Source organism: Eremothecium sinecaudum, chromosome III (genome assembly GCF_001548555.1).
Source record: "Eremothecium sinecaudum strain ATCC 58844 chromosome III, complete sequence".
NCBI classification, from domain to species: Eukaryota; Fungi; Ascomycota; class Saccharomycetes; order Saccharomycetales; family Saccharomycetaceae; genus Eremothecium; species Eremothecium sinecaudum.
The window spans coordinates 1,244,951-1,270,769 of NC_030894.1; the positions used below are offsets into that span (position 1 = coordinate 1,244,951).

Here is a 25,819-nt window from a genome sequence, read left to right on the forward strand (position 1 = left end):
ATAAAATATGTAGCATGACTACATGAATAAACGTTTACAAGAAATAGCAATTTCATCTGCAATCTAGTTAAGCATTCTGTATAATATGTAGTATGTAGCGTAGCGCTGACACGTCAATAATTGTTACCCGGATTTCATGAACTTTTAACGAAAAAGCAGAAAACAGCGTATTGAACGACTAGACGGTGGCAAAAGTAAAGCCCCGAGGTTGTTTACCACTTTATCAGACATAATATCCCCGAAGGGCAGCTTGAAAAGGTATATCAGGTGGAATACCTAATAAATCAAACTTGCATATATAAATATGGGCGATAAGTTGCCTAAAGCTGATGATTTGGAAGCCACATGGACGTTTGTTGAACCAAGTATAGGTCAGATTCTCGGCCGCGATGGCACACCTGCAATGGGTCGAGTACAAAAAGTTTTATCGGCAACAATGTACATGGACGTTTATACAGCGATTTATAACTACTGTGTGAACAAGTCGCGGTCTACAGGTCACTTCCAGTCAGACGCGATTCAGAGACAATCAAATCAGTCCTCTATTTTAGTAGGAGGTGAAATCTACGAAAGACTAAAAAACTATTTACATGATTATATTGTTAATTTGGAGAAATCTGATGATGAGTCATTTCTGAAGTTTTACGTTAGACGGTGGAAGAGATTTACTATTGGGGCCATTTTTTTGAATCATGCTTTTGATTATATGAATAGATACTGGGTGCGAAAAGAGCGCAGCGATGGTAAGAGGAACATATTTGATGTTAATACATTGTGTTTAATGACGTGGAAACAGGTCATGTTTGACCAGTACTCCAAGGGATTGGTCGATGAGATTTTGCAGCAATTGACATTACAAAGAGATGGAAAAATTGTTAATCAAGCGGATATTACCACTGCAATTAAATCTTTTGTTGCATTGGGTATTGATCCATCTGACTTGAAAAAGCTAAATCTTAATATTTATATCCAAAACTTTGAATCGGCATTTTTGAACAGTACACGAGAGTATTACATCAATATGTCTAAGAAATACCTAGAAACACATAGTGTTACGGATTACATTTTTGAAGCTCACGCAAGGATAGCAGAAGAAGAAAGTAAAATGGTGCTTTATTTGGACGATCATACAAAGAAGCCACTATCGAATACTTTGAACGAGGTACTTATTACCAACCATGCCGAAGAGTTGAAGAAGGAATTCATCTTATTACTGAAATCCAGAGACGAAGAAAAGATATCAACTTTATATAAGTTAATGCAGAGAGACTTTTCACTACTTCCGGAACTAACAAAGTCTTTTGAGGAGCATGTCAAAGAGGTAGGTCAGGCGGAGGTGAGCAGATTATTACAAGATCATAAAGCGACCCAAAGTTCCGAAAATGGCAAAAGGCCAACGGCGTTACCCCCCAAGGATTATATCAAAACATTGATTGATGTTTACGTTGTTTTCTCCAATATATCTGAAGATTGCTTTAAGGGTGATTCACTCTTTACTAAGGCTTTGGAGAATGGCTCCCGGTACTATATCAACAATAACCAATTTGCTGTGGCTCCAGGTTCATCCAAAAATGCCACTTCAAAGACCCCAGAGATGCTAGCGAAGTATAGTGACCAGCTTCTAAAGAGAAATAAGAACGGCGCGGAAAGCGACAATGACATGTCCGTAGATGACATTATGACGATCTTCAAGTTTTTGACAGACAAAGATGCGTTTGAATATCACTACCGGAAAAACTTTGCAAAGCGATTAATCCATGGTACTTCGACTTCTGAGGATGATGAAGAAATGGTGATTCAAAGGCTACAAAGTGAAAATAGTATGGAATATACTGGTAAGATAACAAAGATGTTCCAGGATGTACGTTTGTCAAAGCAATTAGGCCAGGAGTTCAATAGCGTAGTCAAAAGTGAACCTGATTATTCGAAGGATAAGTATCCAGAATTCCAGCCATTTGTTCTTGCTGAAACAATGTGGCCTTTCCCTTACCAAGAAATTGAGTTCAAGTTACCTGAAGTTTTAGTCCCTGAGCATACAAAGTTAGTGAACTTATATGTTAAAAAACATAACGGTAGGGTTTTGAAATGGCTATGGCCACTATCAAGGGGTGAGATTACTGCAGATATTGGTAGACAAGGGAGAGCTCCATTTCATTTCACTGTGACTTTGTTTCAAATGGCTATATTACTATTTTTCAACGAACACGATACATTGACCTTCGAGCAAATTCAAGAAGGCACTAATTTAACAACTCAGCACATTGTGTTATCTATGGCTCCGTTCATTAAAATGAAACTTCTACAGCAAACCCCATCTGGACTGGAAAATATGGGCCAGCTGGGGACACAATACAAATTGAACAAACCGTACAAGCTCGCTAAGAGTAAGGTTAATTTTGCTGCTGGAGTTAAAGGTGACCTTGGTCTCTCTGCTTCCGGAAAATCAGAAATGCAGGATTCTGAACTCATGGATAAAGAGTTAAACAAGGAAAGGCAAATGTTCCTTGAGGCATGCATTGTCAGGATAATGAAGGCTAAGAGGCAGCTGCCCCATGCCACTTTAGTAAATGAATGCATAGCAGAGTCTCATCAGCGGTTCAATGCCAAGGTATCATTAATTAAAAGGGCTATTGACAACTTGATAAGCAAAGAGTATTTGCAGAGAAGTGATGAAGGCGAATCCTATCAGTACTTAGCATAATAGATAATTGCAACCGTTAGTAATGTCCATATAGTATACAGTGTATACAATCACGAAACCCAATGCCATCACATTTGTTCCTTGGGGCTCTAGCGTCTAAGTCCGTCACTGCTTGCACTCATGCTTACTATATTTAGTTCTTGCAATACAGTTAGCTATGACTAACTTACCACCAACGCTTATATAATGCACGTTTGTATACACGTCTGGACTCATGCCATACATTCTAGTGGAATTGGGGCTGCAACGGTATCTAAATTTGTTTTTTGATTCTGATGTGTTAAGCTTTTTTCCACTTCGGAATTTCTTATAGCAAAAATAAGAGTCAGCGAATACAATTGATTTTTCGTCACAGCTTAAGATGATGTGACTCAAGCACTGAAAATTGTTTTTACCGTATGACAGACACTTATATATGAGCCTATTATTTCATAATTCTAACGTATCAATATTCTTTCATTAATATAGAAGAAATATATATATAAGATCTCTTAGATTTACTGTTTTACCTAACATTACAGGCCAATTGAGCGCATAAAACTGCCAAGATCAAAAATATCCGTTAAAGAGTTTAATATGCATAGTTTGAAAGGTAAGTAAGAAACATTACTTCAAAATATGATAAAAGAATATTTACTAACAAATAATCAGAAGATTTCCAAAAGGTTACCCAGTCTACAAGTCTGAGTGAGTTTCAGCAAACTCCGTATGGGCCACACCCCAGTGACTTCTTATCTAATGTCAACAAGTTTGAACTGATTGACTCAACTTTGAGAGAAGGTGAACAATTTGCAAACGCCTTTTTTAGTACTGAAAAGAAGATTGAAATTGCGAAGGCTCTCGATGATTTTGGTGTTGAATATATTGAGTTGACATCGCCAGTGGCTTCTGAACAGTCCAGAAAGGACTGTGAAGCCATTTGCAAGCTAAATTTAAAAGCTAAAATTTTGACTCATATCCGTTGTCATATGGATGATGCTAGGGTAGCTGTCGAGACCGGAGTTGACGGTGTCGATGTGGTTATTGGAACATCTAAGTTCCTAAGACAATATTCGCATGGCAAAGACATGAACTACATTGCCAACAGTGCCATTGAAGTGATTGAGTTTGTCAAGTCTAAAGGCATTGAGATTCGTTTTTCGTCCGAAGACTCATTCAGGTCCGATTTGGTTGATCTTTTGAACATTTACAAGACCGTTGACAAGATTGGTGTCAATAGGGTTGGTATTGCTGACACAGTTGGTTGTGCAAATCCAAGACAAGTTTATGAATTGGTTAGAACGTTAAAATCCGTGGTGTCATGTGATGTGGAATGTCATTTCCATAATGACACTGGATGTGCTATCGCTAACGCGTACACAGCATTGGAGGGTGGTGCCAAGCTGGTCGATGTGTCGGTACTTGGTATTGGTGAACGGAATGGGATTACACCTTTGGGTGGATTGCTTGCTCGTATGATCGTGTCATGCCCCGATTACGTCAAATCTAAGTACAAGTTGCATAAACTCAGAGATATTGAGACCCTTGTTGCTAATGCTGTGGAGGTAAATATACCGTTCAACAACCCTATTACAGGTTTCTGTGCATTTACCCACAAGGCAGGTATCCACGCTAAAGCTATTTTGGCTAATCCTTCCACATATGAGATTTTAAATCCTCATGATTTTGGTATGACTAGATATATTCATTTTGCTAACAGGCTGACTGGCTGGAATGCGATTAAATCACGTGTAGATCAATTGAATCTCGAATTCACTGATGACCAAGTCAAGGATATAACTGCAAAGATTAAGAAGCTCGGTGATGTTAGACCTCTAAATATTGATGATGTTGATTCACTTATCAAGGACTACTACCATACCGTTGTGATATCTAGCGAGGAGGGTTCTGAAGATGGTGAAACCACAGCTATTGAATCTGCAGCCTCAACAGCAGCAGCCTAGTTATAAAATAGAGTAGTCGAACTAGGACTAACTATCATTTATTTTACTTAGCGTAAGTAAGAAGACAATTTACACATGCTACTCCTAGAGTCTTATCCTGAATTCCAGATTAATGTATCCTAGGAATTACCGGCACATGTCTCATTCATGCTATAGATATCGGCAGCTTAAAAAATATTACCAACACGTGACCTAATGAAATATCGTCCGCCAATCAGCAAGCGGAACGTTGGGTGTGTGGGTGGTGTGGGTGTATTTAAGAGTAGGGGTTTATAGGGAGAGAAAGTACTAGTAAACCATTGCAATAACTTGTCCATCAACCATCCGCAAACAATTGTAAAGCCAATAATGTTATCAATTATTCGTTCCAGATCACTAGGTTGTGCACGTCTTACTCCATTAAGAATGTATTCATCTAAGCCAGAAGGCGGTCCAGATGCCAACATTAACTCCAACGACGCTTTTCGCAAGAGAGAAAAGGCCCAAGAAGACATGTATGTCAAGCAACATGAGAAGGAGCAGTTGAAACGTTTACGCGAGAAATTGCAAGAACAACAGAAGAAGATTGATTCTTTGGAACAACAAATTCAAAAGTAATGCAACTATTTGACGAAATTACCTCAATATTCATACCACTGTTACATATTCAGAAAATTATCTGAGATTCTGAAGATTCATACCATATAGTACATAATGGATAGCACAATATATCTAACCATACTCATCTATTTTTCGAGAAGATCAACGTCCACTTATATTATTAATTTGCGTTGCCGCTCACGTTTCGGTATATGTGTCACGTGATACTAAAATTAAATATGTTGTGACTGCTACAACCGGACATCCACCCACACACTCCATAGTTCAAGATATCTTTTTAAGACTTATTTTCACGTACTGTCGAATGCACACCAACGGGTATCGCCAAATGTACCTCGTCTATAGTACGAACTTTAAGATAATAGTACGCATTAATCACGAAGCCGTACAGATATACCAGTTATAGAGCATATCCGAAAGTAAAGCAATGTCCGACGCTATTATCTCTTATGCCGCTTTGATCTTGGCTGATGCTGGTTTGGAAATCACTGCCGACAACTTGTTGGCTCTAACCAAGGCTGCTGGTGCCTCCATTGACAACGTATGTTGAGAACCATCGAAACTCGTTTAAAAAATTCCAGATCCACATTTGAACTTCTAGTACTCTGGATTCTATCAATTTTGCATATACTAACTACTTTTTTACAGGTCTGGGCTGATATCTTCTCCAAGGCTTTGGAAGGTAAGGACGTTAAGGAAATCTTGTCCGGTTTCCACGCTACTGGTGGTTCTTCCGGTGCTACTGGTGGTGCTGCTACTGGTGGTGCTGCTCAAGCTGAAGCTGCTGAGGAAGAAGCTGCTGAGGAAGCCGCCGAAGAGTCTGACGACGACATGGGTTTCGGTTTGTTCGACTAAGTGCGCTCTCATCGCATGCATGATATGTAGGGTAACTAGACTAAAAAATCTTTAACGTATGTTTTTAAGACCTTCTATGTAGAATTTCTGGTTTAAGCGGATTACCATAGGTTAATCCCAAAATTCATACTGCACTTCCATGTAAGTTGTGAGAAGTAGTTCCTTCCCTTAGGTGCAAGGAGTTCCTTTATGAGATTTCCTTCTTTGTAAATTGCAGGCAACGCTGCTTGGCCCTTCAGAAGAGAGATGCACTACTTTCAATAATAAACTTATTGCATTGAACACGGGCACTTCCCTGAACTTGATGTGTGAGCTGTATTATATATTACCTAGTTTATCATTCTGTGCATCGTATTTAATAAATTAGTCTTCTTCCCCTGTTGTTTTTGAATTTTCTATTTTTGCGCTTTCCCTCTACAGCAAACCAATAGATAACTGAAACCTAGACAACGAGCCCATTCATCAAACGGAGTAGTCAGGAGAACTAAGATTTTAGAAAACATCATTCCCGGACAAACACCAAAAGGAAGAAGGGAAAATAGGCATAGAAAGCGCACGAATCCGATAGTATTCTACAAAACATCATAAAGGTTGTAACTTTTTCTTTTTCCTTAAAAAATTCAGAACACTATTTTGGTGGTATTTCTATAGAATAATTGCCACGGCAACGACAATATATTATTATGCGCAACTTTAGACTTCAGAGCTCCACGCTACAGGCACTTACGCCTGAGGAACCAATCAAACCATCTGAAACAAACGATACATTAGAATCTCGCAGCAGCACTTTTCCAGAATCAGTGCTGCAGGATGATGCTAGTCCCAGTAACAATGCCCAGGAACCTTTCGGCCTCATACCTTCGCTTCATAGTACTCAAGAATTGAAATTGCAGATCATGAGGATCATCGAACAACTCAAGTCATCAGACCTGCAGGATTTAGACAAGAATCACGTAGCCGACGTGTTGCATAAGTCCCTAACAGCAATTTCGCATTGGTCACTTCAGGCCCAATTATCACGGCTGTCCCAAAGCAAAAGTATCTGGGACTCTCGTCTTATGGTAGAGAACAACCTTCTGCGAAAAGAAGCAGAATTCTTTAAGAATAAATTCGAACAAACAGAAACTTCGTCCAATACATGCTCCGCTCAGTCACCTCCCGTAAAACGTGTTACAAAAACCTCAAATAACAGCGCATACTCTTCTAAAAGAAAATCAGGCTCCTATCATGAGTCCCAAAAGTCTCTGAAACTTGTAGAGAACACCAAACCGCATCCAAGGATGAGGCGGCAGACTGATAATCCATCAAGCAACGGATTTGTTAGAGTTTTTCATTTGGAAAGGCTCTAACTTACCGCTTCACCTTCAAACACATTAATGCTTCAGACCAAGGAATCTCTGTATTATAGTAGTAAACTCGCTCAGTAAAACAAACGGATACGTTTACATTCAACATATTAGGGACACGTTATTTACTCTCCTGTTACAATCCATGGGAATACACCATCCTCAAAAATTATATCAAAATTCCACTTGCTAATACCTTAAATAGTTTAATGCATTCAGTAATTAATAATGAAGCACATAGTTTTATCTTATCCATCATTACGTATGTCGATATTGCCGCCGCGATTGTTTTGGTGAAATACGGGTAACACTATTTCTCATGTATCCTCATTTAAGAAAGCGAAACTAATGCCTCTGAACTAATCATTACAAATAGAACATCAATCTACTATCACAGGAAGACTTCAATCAGTTGCTGTATTCTGAGAAGGTTTTTTTATTTATAAGACCGCTTGCAATATTGCAAGGGTCCTTCGGAAAATAGTGGACAACTATAGCTGGATATAATTGCAATTTATCTGAACGTGAAATGTGTCGAACAAATTATGTTGCATCTTTTTTCATGCCCCTCATACTGTCCTCGAGGCCATATATAAGTAATTGGACTATAATTAGCATGTTATTAAGTGTGCTACTTGTATATTCTGGTTCCTCTTTGTATGCGTCGTGGTACAATGATCCAACTATGTTCAGGCCAAACCCGCAAGACTATTTCAGGACATCGCTGCTAGGATTTCTATCACCCGTTTTGATTTATTTTGTTAAGACATTTATACTTAACCTCCATTCTTCCGAGAAGTTTTCTGTTCTGAATATGGCATTTGACTATGTAGTGACAGATTGGTTCATGTTACTGATAGTGATTGCTTTAGCGTACCCACAAGTACAGGAAGGGGGGATTGGAGCAACTCCATTATTACTTGGAAAAGAAGATGGCCCGATATTATGGCATATTATTCCAAGGCAAGCGTATTTATTTGGGCTCTGCTGGGCAGCAAATGAACTTTTACTGTCTATGTTAGGGAATTTAAATGCATATGAGGAGGTTCCAATGACTGAATGCGGTACAAGTACTTCTCTAGACTGCAAGCAACTTCTCAACGGGTCTTGTGAAGAGTTAGACACTCTGAGAAACAGTATTTCTTTGTCCAAATGCATGGATGTCAGGAGAAACTCATCTAAAATATCAGATAATATCTATAATACCTCAGCCAAGAGGAAAAAGTCGGCCGGTTATGGAAGTATATGTGATACAGGGAGAATTATTGATGATGATGCGGTTGTTATTGCCTTTTCTACGGATAGTATGAACTTCTTGAAAGATCTGGAGGGCCGTCATCCCACGTGGCTCCAATCACGCGAAATTGGAAGTCGGGGAGGCAGATACAACCATGATGAATATAACGGAGTGATATATTTCAGCAGAATCTCCACAACTAGGTGCTTTTGGAGAAAACTTCTTATTGCCAACGTTGTTGTGTTAGCCTATATCTTAGAGACTGTCGGGCAAGCATTGATAATGTCAATCTACTTTACCTATGTGCCTAACCACGATGAGTTGTTTACTGGCCCAGTTTTATATTTTGGTAAAAAATCATCAGTTTTCTTTATGCTAACCGTAGTGTTGCCATTTTCAATTTTGAATTTCCTCTATCACGCATTATTATACTATTGGAATAATGAACCATTACCGAATACTGACCCAGAACGCTCTTCAACAAGGCAATCAAGAGAAATTGGTGAGCTTTTCAGCGCAGATCCCACAAGTTTAAATCTTATCTCCTCAGATCCAGATGCATATTTCACTGTGGATTCGAATTATATGCAAAATTCGTTGGCAGACCACGACGATTCGAATAAGATCTTGCACAAGTTCCGCTGCCTTGTTTTAAAATGGAGGAGATTGGCAGCTAATAGCTGGTTTTCAGTCGTAGGCTCAATATTATGGTCAACCACAGTTTTTACCCTTGGCGTGCTGGCAACCAGGAAGTAAGTAAAGGATCCTATGTGAGCATATTTGTCATGAGAAGCGTTGAATACTCAAAGGATCTCTAAACCACCGGTCCTTTTTTAGTATTATTTGAGCTTTAACTAGCAACGCATTTTAGTCATATTTAACTGGAAATATGTAACGTGAATACTCGCATTGCACTGTTATGTGGAATAAGATTATAAATAAACGAAAAGTATATTCGAATATTTTGTTACAAATTTAAAATAACAAGCAAGATACATTACAAGCTACGTGCCCACTTTGACATATAGAACTTCTTTAGTAATTTGGGCGAATCGTTCTTCTTCTTCGAGCTTCTTTAGGTGGTAGTCTCCTTTAGTTTCAAGCCGATCTTGGCGCCATTATTTATATAGAATTTATCTAGTGAAATTACCATAGGAAGTATACGCAAGTATAACTTAGAAGTAGTATCTTAGTAAATTAGAATAGACCTAACTCCATCACGTTGAAAGGACTTACTTAACTATTAGGGGGCTTAAGGGCCACAAATGTACCCCAACATGTATTTTTCCATGGCTGTGGGTGTATCGGTATTTCATAAGCAAGTTAGGTAGTTAACCTTTTTGTGAATTAAGTTTTTTCTAAGGACAGTATTTATTATACATTCCATAAGCATTGGTTATGATTGCCGCTTTTGTTGAGTAAGAACCAGCATATGTTCGACGTGTATTAAGTTGCAAAAATAAAATCATTGACATCACCTTGGCTTTTAAACAAGAAATTGAAAAAGTACTACAGCTAAATATTACAAAGTACTAGAACAGTTACACATCTTAGCAGAATAATGAATGCACCTTTGTTAAGCAACGGGCGTGAAAGTTCTTCTACTGGAAATCCATTACAAAATGCGATTCGTGATTGTAAGGTAGTTTTTAAATCCTCTCCAATTAATTATATGCTAGTATTTCTACCGTTGGGGTTGATTTTTGGATATGGAAAGTTATCTACTACATGGGTGTTCGTGCTTAACTTTCTTGCAATTATTCCCTTGGCAGGCATATTGGCATATGCTACAGAAGAACTCTCTGCTAAAACTGGGAACACCATAGGTGGACTTTTGAATGCTACTTTAGGTAATGCAGTTGAACTAATTGTTTCTATAATTGCCTTAAAGCGTGGACAGGTTCGTATTGTCCAGGCATCTATGCTAGGCTCTTTACTATCGAATTTATTGTTAGTGCTAGGTTTCTGCTTTCTATTTGGTGGTCTAGGCAGGACTCAGCAGAAGTTCAACCAGACCGCAGCCCAGACGATGAGTTCATTATTGACTATCTCTTGTGCATCGTTACTCATTCCGGCCGCATTTAAAGCGACAATAAGTGACGACACCAATGAAATGGCAGCATTGATAAATGATAAACTATTAAAGCTTTCTAGGGGTACCTCGATGATGCTTTTATTGGTGTACGTTTTGTTTTTGTACTTCCAACTCTACACTCATCATCCACTTTTCGAAGAGCAGGAAGTAGTGGAGGAAAGAATAGATAGGGATAGTCAAAAGCTAACCGCGAAATCGTCATTCATCTTCCTTGTAGTATCCACAATCCTCATCTCAATCAGCGCGGATTTCTTAGTGGGTACAATTGACGATATAGTCGCTACGTCAGGGCTATCTAAAACATTTATCGGGTTAATTGTTATCCCCATCATAGGAAATGCCGCTGAGCATGTTACGAGTGTTATCGTAGCTACTAAAGACAATATGTCCTTGGCATTGACGGTTGCTATTGGATCTTCTCTACAAATATCACTTTTTGTTACACCATTCATGGTGTTAACGGGGTGGCTGATAGGCGTCCCAATGACATTAAATTTCTCAACCTTCGAAACTACTACCCTCTTTATAAGTGTGTTTTTATCCAACTACTTGATATTAGACGGCGAATCCAACTGGCTAGAAGGTGTTATGTCTCTAACTATGTATGCTTTGATCTCCCTAGCATTCTTCTACTATCCAGATGAACAGCCTGTCGTCCATATCATCAAAACAGTGTCGACCTAACCCCTCTCTGCAATATCGATTACCGCGTGGAGAATTTGATTCCTGCAGATTCTCAAAAAAAAATGTACCAAGGGTTTTTTCTATGTTACAGTAACCGAGAAAGTGAAAGGCAAAATAACAAGATGCCATATTTTGTACTATTCTGATTCATCTGAAATTATTCTTTAGCAGTGTCCGAGGCTTGTCTGAGGCTTGTTTTATGCATGTCTGAGGCTGCTTCAGCATTCGTGCACTTTTTGTTTACGCTTGTTACATTTGTTTTACATTTGTTTTACGCGTGTTTCATCATCCTCTTCGTACATTCTGATATATCCCGAGATTTTACAATCTATAGTCCAGCTGGTTTCTAGAACACTGAACAGATTTAATTGCCAAAATTGGATTTATAAAACAAAATGCTGGTCAATATTCCGTACATGGATTTAGTCAATTAATTAAGAATAGCAGGAACGCATATAGGAATAGGCCTGCATTTGATTTGAAAATCTGTTCCGAAGGATATGACATTTAAAGTTTTATGGAGGAAGCTGGCTTGGTTAAAGACATGCATTGCTGGACAAGGATAAATTCTGTTCTATATCCATAGCAGCGCTAGCCATAATTTCGAAGAAAGTTAACATTCTTAATTTATCATCATATACATATATTGTATATATGATCAAAGTTATTATACTGCTACATATTTGAATTTATTGCAGTATCGTATTGGAAAGGTCTTTGATTACTAGTGTGGAATTTTGTCAGTATGTTGGAATATGAGGCAATAATAAGGTTTACGTCGAAACCGGTTAACATGGATATGATAAACTTCTTAGCTGCTACGACGGCTTCTACTATTCAGATTAAGCATGGGTCAGGGAAGAAACCTGTTGTACCATTGGTCGATTATATTGTGAAGTTAGTCAGGGGCTCTAATGTTCAAACCCCTACGCTGATGGCTACGACTGTTTATTTGAGTAAGCTTAAAAATATTATCCCAGCCCATGCTCATGGAATGGAAACTACTAGGCATAGGATTTTTACAGGTTGCTTAGTACTGGCTTCGAAATATCTAAATGATTCATCACCGTTGAATAAGCACTGGTGCGAGTATACTAATGATTTACTTGATCTTGCGGAGATGAACATGATTGAGAGAGAATTGCTGGCATATCTAAACTGGGAGATAAATATTACTACGGAAGATCTTGTTGCATGTCTTTCGCATTTCCTAAATCCTATTAAAGAGGAGCTTGCGGCACAATTATGTCCGCTACCACCGGCAGAAGATCTCCTATTTCGACAACACAAAACGGGCTATATGCATAGTGATATGTACTCTTTGGAGTCGCCCAGGACCTACAGTTCTGGTATTACCGAGTCTAACTGCTATTCGGGTTCAATATCCATGAATTCAAAGTTCTCGTCTCCTCGTACTCCTGTCACTTTTTCATCGGGTATTATAATGGACAAGATAAGAGATTGCATACCAAACTAAATTTGCAGATATGGGCATTGAGGGCACTCGGGCTCCTCATGCCGTAGTAGTTGAAGTTAGTCGAGATAGAGATTAAAAGATCAGTTTTTTGTCGGGGGTTCTTAAAACGCGCTAGAATGACTACATCCCAATCCTTTTCTTTGCCTACAAGGTAACGGATCTACTTTTATCAAAAGCATACGCAGGTCGTGAGTTTGTATTAGAGTTGTTGATTCTGACTAACTCAACCGCCATGGACATATGGAGCACAACATTAAAGCATATGTATACTATATATAATACTTAGTCAACCTAAAGGCGAATATAATACTTAATTGCGTTTAGTGATGCCTATCCACTCAACTAGCACTATAGATTGTAAATGAGATTCTTTTTAAGATTCTTTTTATTTCCTAAGAGGTAACATACAATACGTGAAATATACAGTAGATAAACGTTTACCTTTTATAGTGATTGAATTGCAGGATAATAAAGGTTGCTTTGTTTCAACATTTCTTTCTTTAACTGTACAAATCATCATCTTCGTCAGCATCGTTGTTGAATGCAGCGCCTGCGGCACCCTCAGTACCGCCATTAGTGGCTCCAGAAGTTGTACCGGGACCGGCCGCATCTCCAAATGAGAAGTTGCCAAATTGACCTCTGGAGGCTTTCATCTGCTGGGCATATGCTTCATAACGACGTAGCTCGGCATCTGAAACTGAACGCTTAGCAGTCTTCATTGCATCTGCAAAGTGCTCTCTTGTAATATATGGAACAGCATCTATCTCTTCGTCCTCAGATGTAGGGGCGTTTGCGTCCGACATCTCTACATCTTCGGTTTTAACCTTTGCTGCTTTCTCTTCTTGGGCACGCTTCTGAGCTTCAATAGAGTCTCTAATTGCAAACTTGGCAGCTCTTTGAACTATATAGGACAAGTCAGCACCAGAGAAACCTTGGGAAGCCTTTGCAATTGCCGACAAGTCTAAGCCAGGCTCTAACGGTGTCTTCCTCAACTGTGCCTTTAAAATAGACATTCTACCAGCTTCATCAGGAAGTGGGACATAAATCAATTGGTCCAACCTACCTGGTCTCAAAATAGCCGGGTCAATTTGGTCCGGCCTGTTAGTTGCACCGATAACAAATACGTTCTTTTTAGCATTCATACCATCCATTTCGGTTAACAACTGGTTCACAACCCTATCCGAAGCACCACCGGCATCACCCATGGAACCACCTCTAGCCTTTGCAATGGAATCTAACTCATCCAAGAAAACGACAGTTGGTGCTGCCGCTCTGGCTTTATCAAATATGTCACGGATATTGGACTCAGATTCACCGTACCACATACTCAACAATTCAGGACCCTTAACAGAGATGAAGTTAGCTGACACTTCAGTTGCTACAGCTTTAGCCAATAATGTCTTACCTGTACCAGGAGGACCATAGAATAACACACCCTTTGAAGGTGAAAGACCGAATTTAATGTATTGATCTGGGTGCAATACTGGGTATTCAACTGTTTCCTTTAGTTCCTTCTTGATGTCATCTAGACCACCAACATCATCCCAGGTGACATTAACTGATTCAACAACGGTCTCACGTAGAGCAGATGGGTTAGAGTTGCCCAAGGCAAATCTGAAGTTATCCATGGTAACTCCTAGAGAATCAAGCACTTCGGCGTCGATCTCATCTTCATCTAGGTCAATCAAGCTCATCTTTTCTCTAATTTGCTGCATAGCAGCTTCAGAACATAAGGAAGCGATATCTGCTCCGACATAACCATGTGTTTCAGCTGCTAAGGTCTCCAAGTTAACATCATCAGCTAATCTCATGTTCTTAGTGTGAATATGCAAGATTTCTAATCTACCAGTAGCATCTGGAATGCCAATATCAACTTCACGATCGAATCTTCCAAATCTTCTTAAAGCAGGATCTATCGAGTTTGGCCTGTTGGTAGCAGCGATAACTACCACATTAGATCTGGATTTCATACCATCCATCAGTGTTAATAATTGAGAGACGACTCTTCTCTCGACTTCACCATTAGTTTTATCACGCTTAGGGGCAATAGAATCAATCTCATCAATAAAAATAATTGCGGGGGCGTTCTTCTCGGCTTCTTCGAAAGCCTTTCTTAAGTTAGATTCCGACTCACCGGCCATTTTAGACATGACTTCTGGACCGTTAATTAGGAAAAAGAATGCACCAGTTTCGTTAGCAACCGCTCTAGCCATCAATGTCTTACCAGTACCCGGTGGCCCATACATTAAAACACCTTTAGGAGGTTTTATACCAATAGCTTTGAACAACTGAGGATGTCTTAACGGCAACTCGACCATTTCTCTAATTTGTGCCATTTGCTTACGACAACCACCAATATCATCGTAACCGACCTCATTTATGTTGTTTTCCTCATCTTCCCTATTAATTGCTTCGCCTTCTGAATGAATAATGGTATCCTGCGCAACCACAGCGTAGTCTTCTGGTTCAACGTCAACGACCTTAAACTCAACTTGTCTCATACTACCCCTAACAATAAAATGATCACCCTTTCTAACCGGCCTATAGGCTTCTACAAAGTATGGTTTCAAATAAACATCAAATAGATTACCAGTTAACCCTTCAATAGTGTCCGCGATCGGTAACACCGAGATTCTTTCCGCATACTTGATATCTGGGCATGGATGGATTGAAACCAAGTCACCAAGTCTTACACGTAAGTTATTACGCACAACACGGTTAACTCTACAAACTCCATCTGCCAATTCGTCGTCAATCAACACAATTAACACGGTATCTTTCCTCATCTTACCCTTCACCAAAACTGTATCTCCCCGAAATAATTGCAACAAATCCATAGTCTGAGAGTTAATTGCAATTACCGAATTATCATCGTTGGTAGCATCGTCTACTAGCAAGTAGTTATCTTTCTTCTTCCTTCTTAAAATTGCAGTGGCGGTAGCGTCCTCCTCTTTAGGAGCAGCACCCGAGGCATCTAACAACTTCTTATGTTCCTTTTTGGCCATGGTATTAATGCAGTGATATTAATGTATACGTACTTGCTTAGCACGTAAGTGTATATCTGCTTCTCTGTGATTTTATTACTTACAATTGTAGTTGTAAGACATCAAAGGGGATTTCGTCTATGCCTTTCCGATTTTGCCACCCAAGGGGGTGGGAGCTGACAGAAACGCGGAACACTATAGAAGTTTAACAATCGTCACATGTGATTAACGTGGTATACTAATAATAATAAATACACAAGGACTAAACTATACGGTGACCGTTTGGGTCAGAAGGTAATACTACGCTCAGGCAGCTTCTCCTTTTTCGAGGTTTTCAAGAAGCTTCTTGTGTAGTTGTCCCAACTTGTCTAGGTTAGTATCTATTGAAGGCCAGCCAACAATTAAACCAGTCTTCTCATCATTCTTTGGGATAAGGTGGAAGTGAACGTGATCAACAACCTGATGGGCAATCCTACCGTTGTTCTGTAGGATATTGTAACCTGGGCCGTCTGGGCCATCATTGTCAATGCCGATAGCTTTAGCTATTTTCTTGGTAACTGGCAAGATGTCGGCCAAGTACTCATCAGGTAAATTATGTAATTTAGCTCCATGATACTTTGGAATAATAAGAGCATGTGCCTCAGCTGTGGGCTGGATATCCAGAAAAGAGTAGCTCAGAGGGGTTTCAACTAGCTTGAAAGAAGGAATTTCTCCTATTCATAGTAAAACGTTAGTAAAGTGCATTAGATCGTGATTTACACTAGATTTCATACCTTTAATGATTTTGCAGAAGATACAAGCAGCATCGTGAACAACGGGGGTAGCCATTTTTCGTTTTTGTAGACTCGTCTTATCACATACTATGTGCGTTGACGCTATAACCATGAATATATTTTAAGGGAAAAATATCACAACAATTGCGCTGTAAAAAGAAAAAAGGCGCTAAAACGCCTATATACTAAAACTGTTATACATATTATATAGGTTCATTACTAACATATCCTTAAAGATTATCAGCTACTGCTTATAGTTTTATCCTCTGTTTCACAGATACTCTTACAATAACCAATATATAAACTTCTGCCAGAGGGTCTTTGGTGGAACAAAATTGGACATACTGCTTTCTTGTTCTGCCTCCTCGAGGCCAGTAATAACATCAATCTGTTCCAGAGGAATATACCAACGGGTTTTGTAGTACAGTTTATGCCCTAAATAAAGTCCAAAGAATATAGGTAAATTGATATATGCGGCAATGAAGTTACTCGTATTCCATTGCCCTTTGAGGAAAACACGGTATCCATTCGTTATCGTTATAATACTCACGGCAATCACAGCGTAATAGGCGGAGTAGGGTTGAAGTGGACTTCTGTAGGGTAATCTAGATTGCAGATTGTTGTAGTGTACAGCTTTTCTGAAACGTATGTATGAAATCCCTATCATAGCCCATCCGATAAACCCAGAAATGGTACTGACATTAGTTAACCATGTAAAAACACGCCCGGTAGAGTTGGAGACATTCAGAAATGACAACGCTCCAAAGACAGAGCACACAGCAACAGCGTTATAAGGTGTACCAAATCTGTTGATCTTGCCTAAGAATTTTGGCGCATTACCTTGCTTAGACTGCGCAAGGACAAGTCTGGATGACGCATATAAGAATGAATTACCTGCCGACCAAGCAGCAGTAAGAACCGCGACATTAACGACATGGTCCATAATTGGAATCCCTGCATTGGCAATACCTTGAACAAAAGGAGATGAGGCAGCACCTGGCGCGTTGCTATCTAAAGCCGCCACTAATTTAGGATCATTGCTTGCCAAGATCACACTGATCATAAGCGCAGAGGAGACATAGAAGAAAATAATTCTGTAGGCAAATCTTTTAGAAGCCTTTTCAATGTTACGCCTGGTATCCTTGGCTTCCACACACGCCAGCCCAATTAGCTCAGGAGAGAGGATAAAGGAAAATGTAGAGCGCACAAGAGCAGTCCAAACATCGGCAAGTCTTCCAGTAGCTCCTTCTGCAATATAGTGTCCAAATGGCCCCGGATTTTTCCAGTATCGGAAACCGATTCTATCATGAGTTGGCGCACCGCCAAAGAATATAACCACACTTACAATTAATAAGACAAAAATACAAATAATTTTAATAGATGAAAACCAAAATTCGGACTCTCCGTAGTACTGTACAGCCGTGAAATTCAATGCAACAATAAGCACTAAAAATATAGCCATCCAAACGGCTACGGGTACTGCATCTGTCCAATACCTTACAATACTTGCAGCAGCAGTCATCTCTGCAGGAACAATCATTGCATTAGCATACGCGTAATTCCATCCCGTCGCAAATGACAGACTTGGGTCAACATACCTAGCAACAAGATCCGCAACAGCACCCTGCTGAGGAAGAAAACAGATCATTTCCGCCAGCGAACACATGATCGGGTAGACAAAAGTAGAAATGATAACGAACGAGAGCACTAAAGGCACTGGGCCGGATTCTCGCAGAGTAATACCGGTACCTATGAATAATCCCGTTCCAATGCAACCACCGAAAGCGATCAATTGAACATGACGATTCGACAACCCTTTTTTTAGTTCACATTGCTGCTCACTGTATTCTGAAGTTGAGGTTGCATTAGTTTCTAGTCGATAGGCAGCCTTATATGCTTCATCGGCCTGTACTATTTCGTTGCCATTATCTACATTCTTTTCCTTCAACGTAGCACTTTCCTTCATATTGCAGTAACCTATTTAATACAATGTCAATTGAACCGAAAAAGTAATTGGCTTAAAATTGATCACGAGCGTTGTCGATTGGTAGTGTGAAATAACTTCGCCTTTATACTGGTTTCGACAAAGAAAAATCACAAATCAAAAATGATCTCTATAAGCCGTATCTAGATAAGCTTTTTTTCATCGCTCGACTAACGTATGTTTACTGTACATATATATATCATGATAGTCTATCTACTGCTGAAAGTTAAAAATTTTAGATTACGTAGTTGATAATTCTCCTTTTATTGTGTTGCTTTTCTTAATTTCGTGCAACATATGTCCGTTGTTACAATCAACGTGTATTGCGGTATGTGACCAGTAATTTATGCTATAATGAGAAAATTGTTAAACGTTGGCTACATCGAATTCTATGTTTGACCTTTACAATAATTAACATAGTATTACCCAGAAAATCATGGATGAATAATACTGGGGCGTTTTCTTTGGTACAAGCCTATTAGTGGGGAAATTGTTAAAAATGAGCCGCATTTCTGTGCTTCGGCAATGGACTAGCGTGGGGGTTGCAATTTTTCCTTTTTTAAGGATTCTACGCATGACGTAAAAACTAAACAAAAGGAACAGTGAAAGGAACTCAAAAGGTGGGGAATCTTCCCCAGGTCCACACGTGACTTCGGGAACACTCAACCGTCAGTTTTCCGGGTAACAGCGGAGCTTACCCGAGTGGTAAAAAAAAATATATGGCCCTAGTAATGAAAGGCTTTGATTTACGATTTCTGGCGATTATAGATGCTTATCAATATTATATCACTCGGATAAGATGGTTCCTGGTTCATTACGGACGCTATTAGCCGGATGTGGGGCAACTGTTGTGCGACCTATACTGCTGCGTCATGCCGGTCACTCGTTGAGAAGTAATTGTAGTTCGAAATTGGTTCTGTTGTCTAGACATTATAGTAGCGGTGGAGCGCCACGTTTAACGGCGGATGCAAACCCATATGTAAAGCGAGCTGACTTCAAACGCCTGTCCGTTGATGATATATCGTACTTCAAAAGTATTCTTTCTGCTCAAGAGATACTGGAAGCGGGAGATGAGGAGAATCTCGAATTTTACAATGAAGACTGGATGAGGAAGTACAGAGGTCAGTCGCGGTTAGTGCTACGCCCTCGGAGTACTGAAAATGTGTCGAAGATTCTTTCCTACTGTAATGAACAGAAGATTGCTGTCGTGCCTCAGGGTGGTAACACTGGATTAGTGGGCGGCTCTGTCCCAGTTTTCGATGAGGTTGTGCTCAGTACCTCTCAACTTAACAAAGTTCGTCATTTTGACGAAGTGAGTGGGATTCTCAAGTGTGATGCGGGTCTAATTCTTGAAAATGCTGACCAATTTCTCGCAGAGAAGGGTCATATTTTTCCACTAGACTTGGGAGCCAAGGGTTCATGCCAAGTTGGTGGTTTAGTAGCAACTAATGCTGGTGGTTTGAGACTGTTGCGGTACGGTTCATTGCACGGCAGTGTGTTGGGTTTGGAAGTGGTCTTGCCTAATGGTGAAATTGTAAGCTCTATGGATGCTCTTCGTAAAGATAATACTGGCTACGATATCAAACAACTATTTATTGGTTCTGAGGGAACACTAGGTGTTATTACAGGTGTTTCTATACTGTGTCCACCACGGCCATTGGCATTTAATGTTTGCTACCTTGGTGTTGACAGTTATGAGACAGTTCAGAAAGTGTTCACTAAGGCTAGAAGTGAACTAGGTGAAGTTCTCTCTGCGTTTGAATTTATGGATGCAAGCTCTCAGAAATTGACTAAGCATCACCTAAAGAATGTGCCCTCTCCACTAGAAGATGAGTTTCCGTTTTACATTTTGATCGAAACCTCGGGATCTAATAAGGAACACGATGATGCAAAGTTGGAGACTTTCTTAGAGAATGCCATGAACGAAGAATTAGTTTTAGATGGTATCATTGCACAAGATGAGACCGATTTCCGCAATATCTGGCAATGGAGAGAATTCATTCCAGAGGCTAGTACTGCTGGAGGTGGTGTTTATAAATATGATGTCTCTTTGCCACTGAAGGATTTGTATTCACTAGTGGAAGCTGCAAATGAGGAATTGGACAAGAAGGGATTGATGAGTATGGAAGATTCCAGCAAACCCGTTATAACATCAATAGGATATGGACACCTCGGTGACGGTAACCTACATCTAAATGTTGCAGTTAGAGGTTATTGTAAGGAAGTCGAGGCTGCACTAGAGCCATTTGTATACGAATATGTTGCCTCAAAGAATGGTTCTATCAGTGCTGAACATGGATTGGGCTTCCAGAAAAAGAGGTACATCTCTTATAGCAAATCTGAACCGGAAATCCGTATAATGAAGGCACTTCGGAGACAGTTTGATCCAAATGGTATCTTAAACCCTTACAAGTATTTATAGAAAGTGGAGGTAATTTACTATAGACATTAGATGTATTTATATAAACTAGATACTTGCTGAATTTATAAATCCACCCTTTTTTAAACTTTCAACTGCAACAGAGGATATATTTCTAAACCGTTTGGGGCCTAACGGTGTTCCCCCGTACCAACGTGTAACTATAAGTAAAACATTAACTATTTGACTTCTCTCTAGTGCTCTTAGTAAAACAGAGCCAGCTCCAGCCTCTCCGCAATCTGCACACCCCTGGTTTAAATTTTTAATGGCCAGTTCCGTTGTGGACTGTGTGCGTTTTGTCTTGTCCTTTAAAGACTTCGGTATTACATCTGCTGTTACATCTGCTGTTCTCCATGCATAAATATGTTGGTGGGACGCCTTTGCCACAGTTTTATTATGTTTAAGAAGCTCGTTTAGTACAAGCATTACATCGCCGACGTTAGTTATTCTACAGCACCGGCCCTGAAACTTTGATCGACGGTCAACCAATAATTTGGACTCATTCCAACACCGGATATGATATAATCTCCTAGCCAGAACAAAAGAAGCAAGCTTGGGGTGAGTTACTTTAGTCATACTATATTACTTAATTCTCCTTCTTATCTTGTATATATGCGATCATAGAGGCCTTTTTAGTAGTCGACATCTTTGAAATTTAAGCGCCTCGTGCGGTTTAATGGTTATAAAGATGCACATACAATTATACAGTTACGACACATCAACATTAACATAAGGACACAAACAAAACTCTCGGTTCACGCTAATATGATCACCTTTGGTGTTTCAGTACCTGCTAATGGTAAGGATGCCATATCAGGGTACAGGTTATTCAAATTCCAAGACGATGTGCTAACTCCGTTGCCAGTCACATTGGATAGTAACACAGACAAAAATGTAATAATTCAGAAATTCTGTTATTTGAAGCCTAGAGATAGGCTAATAGTTCCAGAATGTCAAAATGGTGGTTTGATGGATTCATCTGATTACTTATTGGTTGCAAAATCTAATGGAATCATTGAGATATTTAGGGATTACCGCTACAAGGTGTCTCAGGCAATGAAAATGAAACCTGATTTTATTCTTACGTGCATTCCTGTTGCCCATGAACGTGATATGCTGGATTTAACTATAGCAGGGTTGGAGTATAAGGATGGCTTACTTTACTGCTGCACAAAGGACGGTGATTTGTATATATTTATTTTAAACTTACCGGGTGACTACATCCAAATAGAAAATATCTACAATCCAATGGGGACTCCCGACCTTTTTGATGTTGCTATGCCTAATGCTAGGGATTATAGTAGGTTTGAGGAAGGAATACTACTAGTATATTCTAAGTTTACAGGACGTACTAAGTTGCAACATATATGCTATTATTGCCTTCCAATGGGACAGCAGATATCCATATACCCACAACTGAAAATATTGTATCCAAATATACACTATTTCAAACCATGCATTTATGTAAATTTGAAGAAGGAGGTGTCGAATTTCAGAATTAATCCACTCGATAGGTTCAGTTTTATTGCGATGGCTCCAAGGATTCCATTGACGATTTATAAGATTCATCTACCAAAACTATTCACAGATTTCTTCATTAAATTCATTAAGCTTAAAAAAGCAGTACTACGACGGTTTCCACAGGAGGTGCAGGATATTGATGAGGCCAGTACCAAAATTTACAACAGCAAATTTCTTGACTTTTTACGTTTCGATTTCAGAGGAATACAAACAGACATGGACCCGCGGACGTGGAATTCCTTAATGACGAATGATTATGTTGCAGAGTTGAGTTATTCGTGTGTCTGGAGACAGCACCAAGGCAATACTAAGGATGACTTGTACAGATTATTCCATAGGCAAGTGCAAATATATGATGGGGATCGCGAGCGGCCAGCGTCAAGAGGAAGCCTTACCGGGTCCGCTGACAACTCCATAAGAAGTAATTCGCTCAGGAGAAGCATTTTGGAACGCAGTGTAGAAAGTCCACCCTGCTATAGCAACTCAGCAACTGATAGATTCATCCGATGTTTGCGTCAAAATACCTGTCCTGTGGATATTAGAATTGTTAATACAAAATTAGGAGCAAACCCATCTCAATGCGGTAATACTGAAGATGAACAAGATAATACCAGGACTTCATTCTTGACTGATGAATACAAAGATATGGATATTATTACATTGGATAAATTTTTGTGTTTAACAGCTTTCCGACCAAAGTATATTGACGAGCCATTGATGAAACTAGATTCTTTTCATAGCATTGGCAAAGGTAACACTGACAAAGAAGCACAGTGGGCAATACTGAATTTGTCTTCCTTTAAAAAACTATTTATGATAACCAACTCCCTCTGCCTAATCTTCGACACCTTCGGAGTCGTGCTTATCGACAGATTCAAGTTGGTTAATAATCATGATTTGTTAAAAAACGACCCTGAGGCTTTTAAAATTATTGACTACGAAATCGGATTGATCAACGATATTGCTGTGGTTATTACGGCCATGAAGAAATGTCAAGAATGCGAAAGCGTTTACGATATCACATTGGATGCCATCGTAACAACAGTGTCAGGTACACTAAGCGTCTTACATGCAGAGTTTTATAGTCATCAAAGGCTGGGGAAAATGCACTGTCGTGACAGGCTAAAAGTGAACAGCAGAGACAAAATTGTAGAACAGGTTGTGCTCTTAGATTATGAGCCAAATAGAAAACGTTTAAGGACGGCAGATGATGGAGAAGTCGCAAAGCGTTCGAAAATGGAAATATGATCCTCAATTTGTTCAACAAATATGAAAGCTTAAAATGATGTATTTAAATAGCTGCACTCTTGGCATAATTCATACCGATTCTGTGTAGGGTGGAGGAAGTCCTTGTTGTTCTGATTTATACTGTACTTTATGATGTACTTGCTGGTAGGGCTGTAATACAGGCTGCTGTTGTGCAGTCCCCATTAAAGCAGTGTTCTGATCACTAGCTGACAATACTGCCCAGCCTTGTTGCTCGCAATATTCACGCCTCAAGGGACTTGTTATAGATATGTGATAAAAAGCATGAACAACACCTGGTGCAAAGCCTAATAATGTCAATATAATGTTAAGTAGTAAAGGTGCTGAAAATAAACCAGATCTGAACCAAACGGCTAAGGGTGGAAATATGGTAGCAACTATACACAATAAAATATCGCTTGCAGTACAACAACACATTAGAAGAACCGATACTGGTGACGAAGATAGAAATTGGTGTTACTAGAATAAATGGGGGCTCTTCACTATTGAGCTGTTGAAGAAACCATGCTGTAAGTCATTAACTACGATAATGGTTTAATTTAGATATGTAACAGCAACGTGGAAACCCTTTGTTCCCAAGAAATCAGTATTTCTAAAACGTATCAGTAGTTTTTATCCCAAATTAAATTGCGTTCACTTTTAGTAAACTTAACTTCATTCTTTAGAATTCAAATTCCACATTCCTACTTTTCAAATTAGAAAGGTTTCTAATCTGAAATGAATTTATAACACCCATCCACAACCTCTATGTGTAGCACTCACACACTTCAAGCTTTTCAAATTTTGTATCTGGAATTTTGACGCCCTCAGCTTTTATGTCGTCCGGGACCCGTTTTGAAATCTTATAATGTGGTTGTTCTTTTGAACGAAGATAAAATTTTCCAGATCTTCTTTAATGCAAATTGTTTTTCCGCTTCATGTAAATTGTCTCGGTACAGTAAAAACTATAAAGGCATCACGTTATTATGTTGTTTCGTTTGGCAGCTAGAGGCTCATTGAGAGTTGTTGGCAGGAGATTTGCTTCTTATAACTCGGTTTGTAGACCATTATGTGTCACAAGGTCCTTTTCCAAAACTATTCCAACTTTGAATTCTCATAATGAAATAATTAGAACTAAACTGCAGAGTGAACTGGATTTAGAAAACTCTAATCATGAGAAAGAGCTACCTGATGGTTTGTCTCAATTTTTGAAAGATAGTAATTTCGCTATTGTACCATCCAATGGTGTCAACATAGCGGAATTAGTTAGGAAGGGCGATAATGAAACGATACATGTTTTCTTTGATGTGGCCCAAATTGCCAACCTACCTTGCGACCGTAACTCTGTTGAAGAGTATATTGAGGGCAAAGAGGAGGAAGAAATGCAAAATATCGAGGATAACAGCTATGCAAATATTAATGTTGTTGTAGTTAAGCAAGATCAAAGTGCCGTCTCTTTTGAGTGTTTGATGAATATTGTCGAGGGCTCTTTCTATGTTGATAGCGTCACTCCATATGCTTCTGCCTCAGATGCACTAAAGCAATCTGCTGATGCAGAAATTGCAAGGGAACTTGGTTACCGTGGCCCTCCATTTTCCAACTTAGATGAGGACTTGCAACAATCTTTGGAGGAGTACTTGGAATCAAGATATATTGGTGATGAGTTAGCCACATTTATTACTTCTTACTCTGAATACAAGGAGAATGAAGAGTACATTTCATGGTTGGAAAAAATGCGTAAGTTTTTTAGCTAAATAGATTGTTATAAATTTAACTATTAAACTATTCTTTTAATATTTACAAAGAGCGTATGAACATACTGTAGAATCTATAACATTAATTTGCTTTTTCAAGATTATAATACAAAGCTGCATATCTTCACATGCTGAACCCCAGCAGATGTGCAAGTGATATCGGTGCCAACGTTTCTTTCTATGAGATTGAGTTCTTGGTTT

At 39.2% G+C, this 25,819-nt stretch overlaps 16 protein-coding genes across 16 annotated transcripts; 11 read left to right on the plus strand and 5 right to left on the minus strand.

Moving 5' to 3' along the window:
* Positions 1-304: 304 nt before the first annotated feature.
* On the plus strand, positions 305-2,701 carry CDC53 (cullin CDC53; the record flags this gene model as incomplete). The annotated part of the gene is made up of 1 exon (XM_018131024.1): positions 305-2,701. One exon carries the CDS (start codon positions 305-307, stop codon positions 2,699-2,701), a length of 2,397 nt encoding a protein of 798 aa, XP_017987088.1.
* A 576-nt stretch (positions 2,702-3,277) lies between these two features.
* Positions 3,278-4,644, plus strand: LYS21 (homocitrate synthase LYS21; the record flags this gene model as incomplete). Its single annotated transcript, XM_018131023.1, has 2 exons — positions 3,278-3,293; positions 3,353-4,644. The coding sequence occupies 2 exons, from the start codon at positions 3,278-3,280 to the stop codon at positions 4,642-4,644; spliced, it is 1,308 nt and encodes a 435-aa protein (XP_017987089.1).
* Positions 4,645-4,992: 348 nt separating this feature from the next.
* Positions 4,993-5,241, plus strand: STF1 (ATPase-binding protein; the record flags this gene model as incomplete). Its single annotated transcript, XM_018131022.1, has 1 exon — positions 4,993-5,241. One exon carries the CDS (start codon positions 4,993-4,995, stop codon positions 5,239-5,241), a length of 249 nt encoding a protein of 82 aa, XP_017987090.1.
* A 430-nt stretch (positions 5,242-5,671) lies between these two features.
* RPP1B (ribosomal protein P1 beta) lies at positions 5,672-6,099 on the plus strand (the record flags this gene model as incomplete). Its single annotated transcript, XM_018131021.1, has 2 exons — positions 5,672-5,785; positions 5,893-6,099. The coding sequence occupies 2 exons, from the start codon at positions 5,672-5,674 to the stop codon at positions 6,097-6,099; spliced, it is 321 nt and encodes a 106-aa protein (XP_017987091.1).
* A 683-nt stretch (positions 6,100-6,782) lies between these two features.
* Positions 6,783-7,448, plus strand: AW171_hschr31966 (uncharacterized protein; the record flags this gene model as incomplete). Its single annotated transcript, XM_018131020.1, has 1 exon — positions 6,783-7,448. One exon carries the CDS (start codon positions 6,783-6,785, stop codon positions 7,446-7,448), a length of 666 nt encoding a protein of 221 aa, XP_017987092.1.
* Positions 7,449-7,974: 526 nt separating this feature from the next.
* Positions 7,975-9,438, plus strand: AIT1 (Ait1p; the record flags this gene model as incomplete). The annotated part of the gene is made up of 1 exon (XM_018131019.1): positions 7,975-9,438. The coding sequence occupies one exon, from the start codon at positions 7,975-7,977 to the stop codon at positions 9,436-9,438; it is 1,464 nt and encodes a 487-aa protein (XP_017987093.1).
* Positions 9,439-10,243: 805 nt separating this feature from the next.
* VCX1 (Vcx1p) lies at positions 10,244-11,461 on the plus strand (the record flags this gene model as incomplete). The annotated part of the gene is made up of 1 exon (XM_018131018.1): positions 10,244-11,461. One exon carries the CDS (start codon positions 10,244-10,246, stop codon positions 11,459-11,461), a length of 1,218 nt encoding a protein of 405 aa, XP_017987094.1.
* Positions 11,462-12,206: 745 nt separating this feature from the next.
* On the plus strand, positions 12,207-12,938 carry PCL2 (cyclin PCL2; the record flags this gene model as incomplete). The annotated part of the gene is made up of 1 exon (XM_018131017.1): positions 12,207-12,938. One exon carries the CDS (start codon positions 12,207-12,209, stop codon positions 12,936-12,938), a length of 732 nt encoding a protein of 243 aa, XP_017987095.1.
* A 500-nt stretch (positions 12,939-13,438) lies between these two features.
* CDC48 (AAA family ATPase CDC48) lies at positions 13,439-15,943 on the minus strand (the record flags this gene model as incomplete). The annotated part of the gene is made up of 1 exon (XM_018131016.1): positions 13,439-15,943. The coding sequence occupies one exon, from the start codon at positions 15,941-15,943 to the stop codon at positions 13,439-13,441; it is 2,505 nt and encodes an 834-aa protein (XP_017987096.1).
* A 285-nt stretch (positions 15,944-16,228) lies between these two features.
* On the minus strand, positions 16,229-16,750 carry HNT1 (adenosine 5'-monophosphoramidase; the record flags this gene model as incomplete). Its single annotated transcript, XM_018131015.1, has 2 exons — positions 16,229-16,635; positions 16,696-16,750. The coding sequence occupies 2 exons, from the start codon at positions 16,748-16,750 to the stop codon at positions 16,229-16,231; spliced, it is 462 nt and encodes a 153-aa protein (XP_017987097.1).
* Positions 16,751-16,978: 228 nt separating this feature from the next.
* Positions 16,979-18,661, minus strand: PUT4 (proline permease PUT4; the record flags this gene model as incomplete). The annotated part of the gene is made up of 1 exon (XM_018131014.1): positions 16,979-18,661. The coding sequence occupies one exon, from the start codon at positions 18,659-18,661 to the stop codon at positions 16,979-16,981; it is 1,683 nt and encodes a 560-aa protein (XP_017987098.1).
* Positions 18,662-19,478: 817 nt separating this feature from the next.
* Positions 19,479-21,101, plus strand: DLD2 (D-lactate dehydrogenase; the record flags this gene model as incomplete). The annotated part of the gene is made up of 1 exon (XM_018131013.1): positions 19,479-21,101. The coding sequence occupies one exon, from the start codon at positions 19,479-19,481 to the stop codon at positions 21,099-21,101; it is 1,623 nt and encodes a 540-aa protein (XP_017987099.1).
* A 45-nt stretch (positions 21,102-21,146) lies between these two features.
* On the minus strand, positions 21,147-21,674 carry AW171_hschr31974 (uncharacterized protein; the record flags this gene model as incomplete). Its single annotated transcript, XM_018131012.1, has 1 exon — positions 21,147-21,674. One exon carries the CDS (start codon positions 21,672-21,674, stop codon positions 21,147-21,149), a length of 528 nt encoding a protein of 175 aa, XP_017987100.1.
* A 189-nt stretch (positions 21,675-21,863) lies between these two features.
* Positions 21,864-23,867, plus strand: GID12 (Gid12p; the record flags this gene model as incomplete). Its single annotated transcript, XM_018131011.1, has 1 exon — positions 21,864-23,867. One exon carries the CDS (start codon positions 21,864-21,866, stop codon positions 23,865-23,867), a length of 2,004 nt encoding a protein of 667 aa, XP_017987101.1.
* Positions 23,868-23,936: 69 nt separating this feature from the next.
* On the minus strand, positions 23,937-24,302 carry SNA4 (Sna4p; the record flags this gene model as incomplete). Its single annotated transcript, XM_018131010.1, has 1 exon — positions 23,937-24,302. One exon carries the CDS (start codon positions 24,300-24,302, stop codon positions 23,937-23,939), a length of 366 nt encoding a protein of 121 aa, XP_017987102.1.
* A 548-nt stretch (positions 24,303-24,850) lies between these two features.
* On the plus strand, positions 24,851-25,618 carry MAM33 (Mam33p; the record flags this gene model as incomplete). The annotated part of the gene is made up of 1 exon (XM_018131009.1): positions 24,851-25,618. The coding sequence occupies one exon, from the start codon at positions 24,851-24,853 to the stop codon at positions 25,616-25,618; it is 768 nt and encodes a 255-aa protein (XP_017987103.1).
* Between the last annotated feature and the right edge of the window lie 201 nt (positions 25,619-25,819).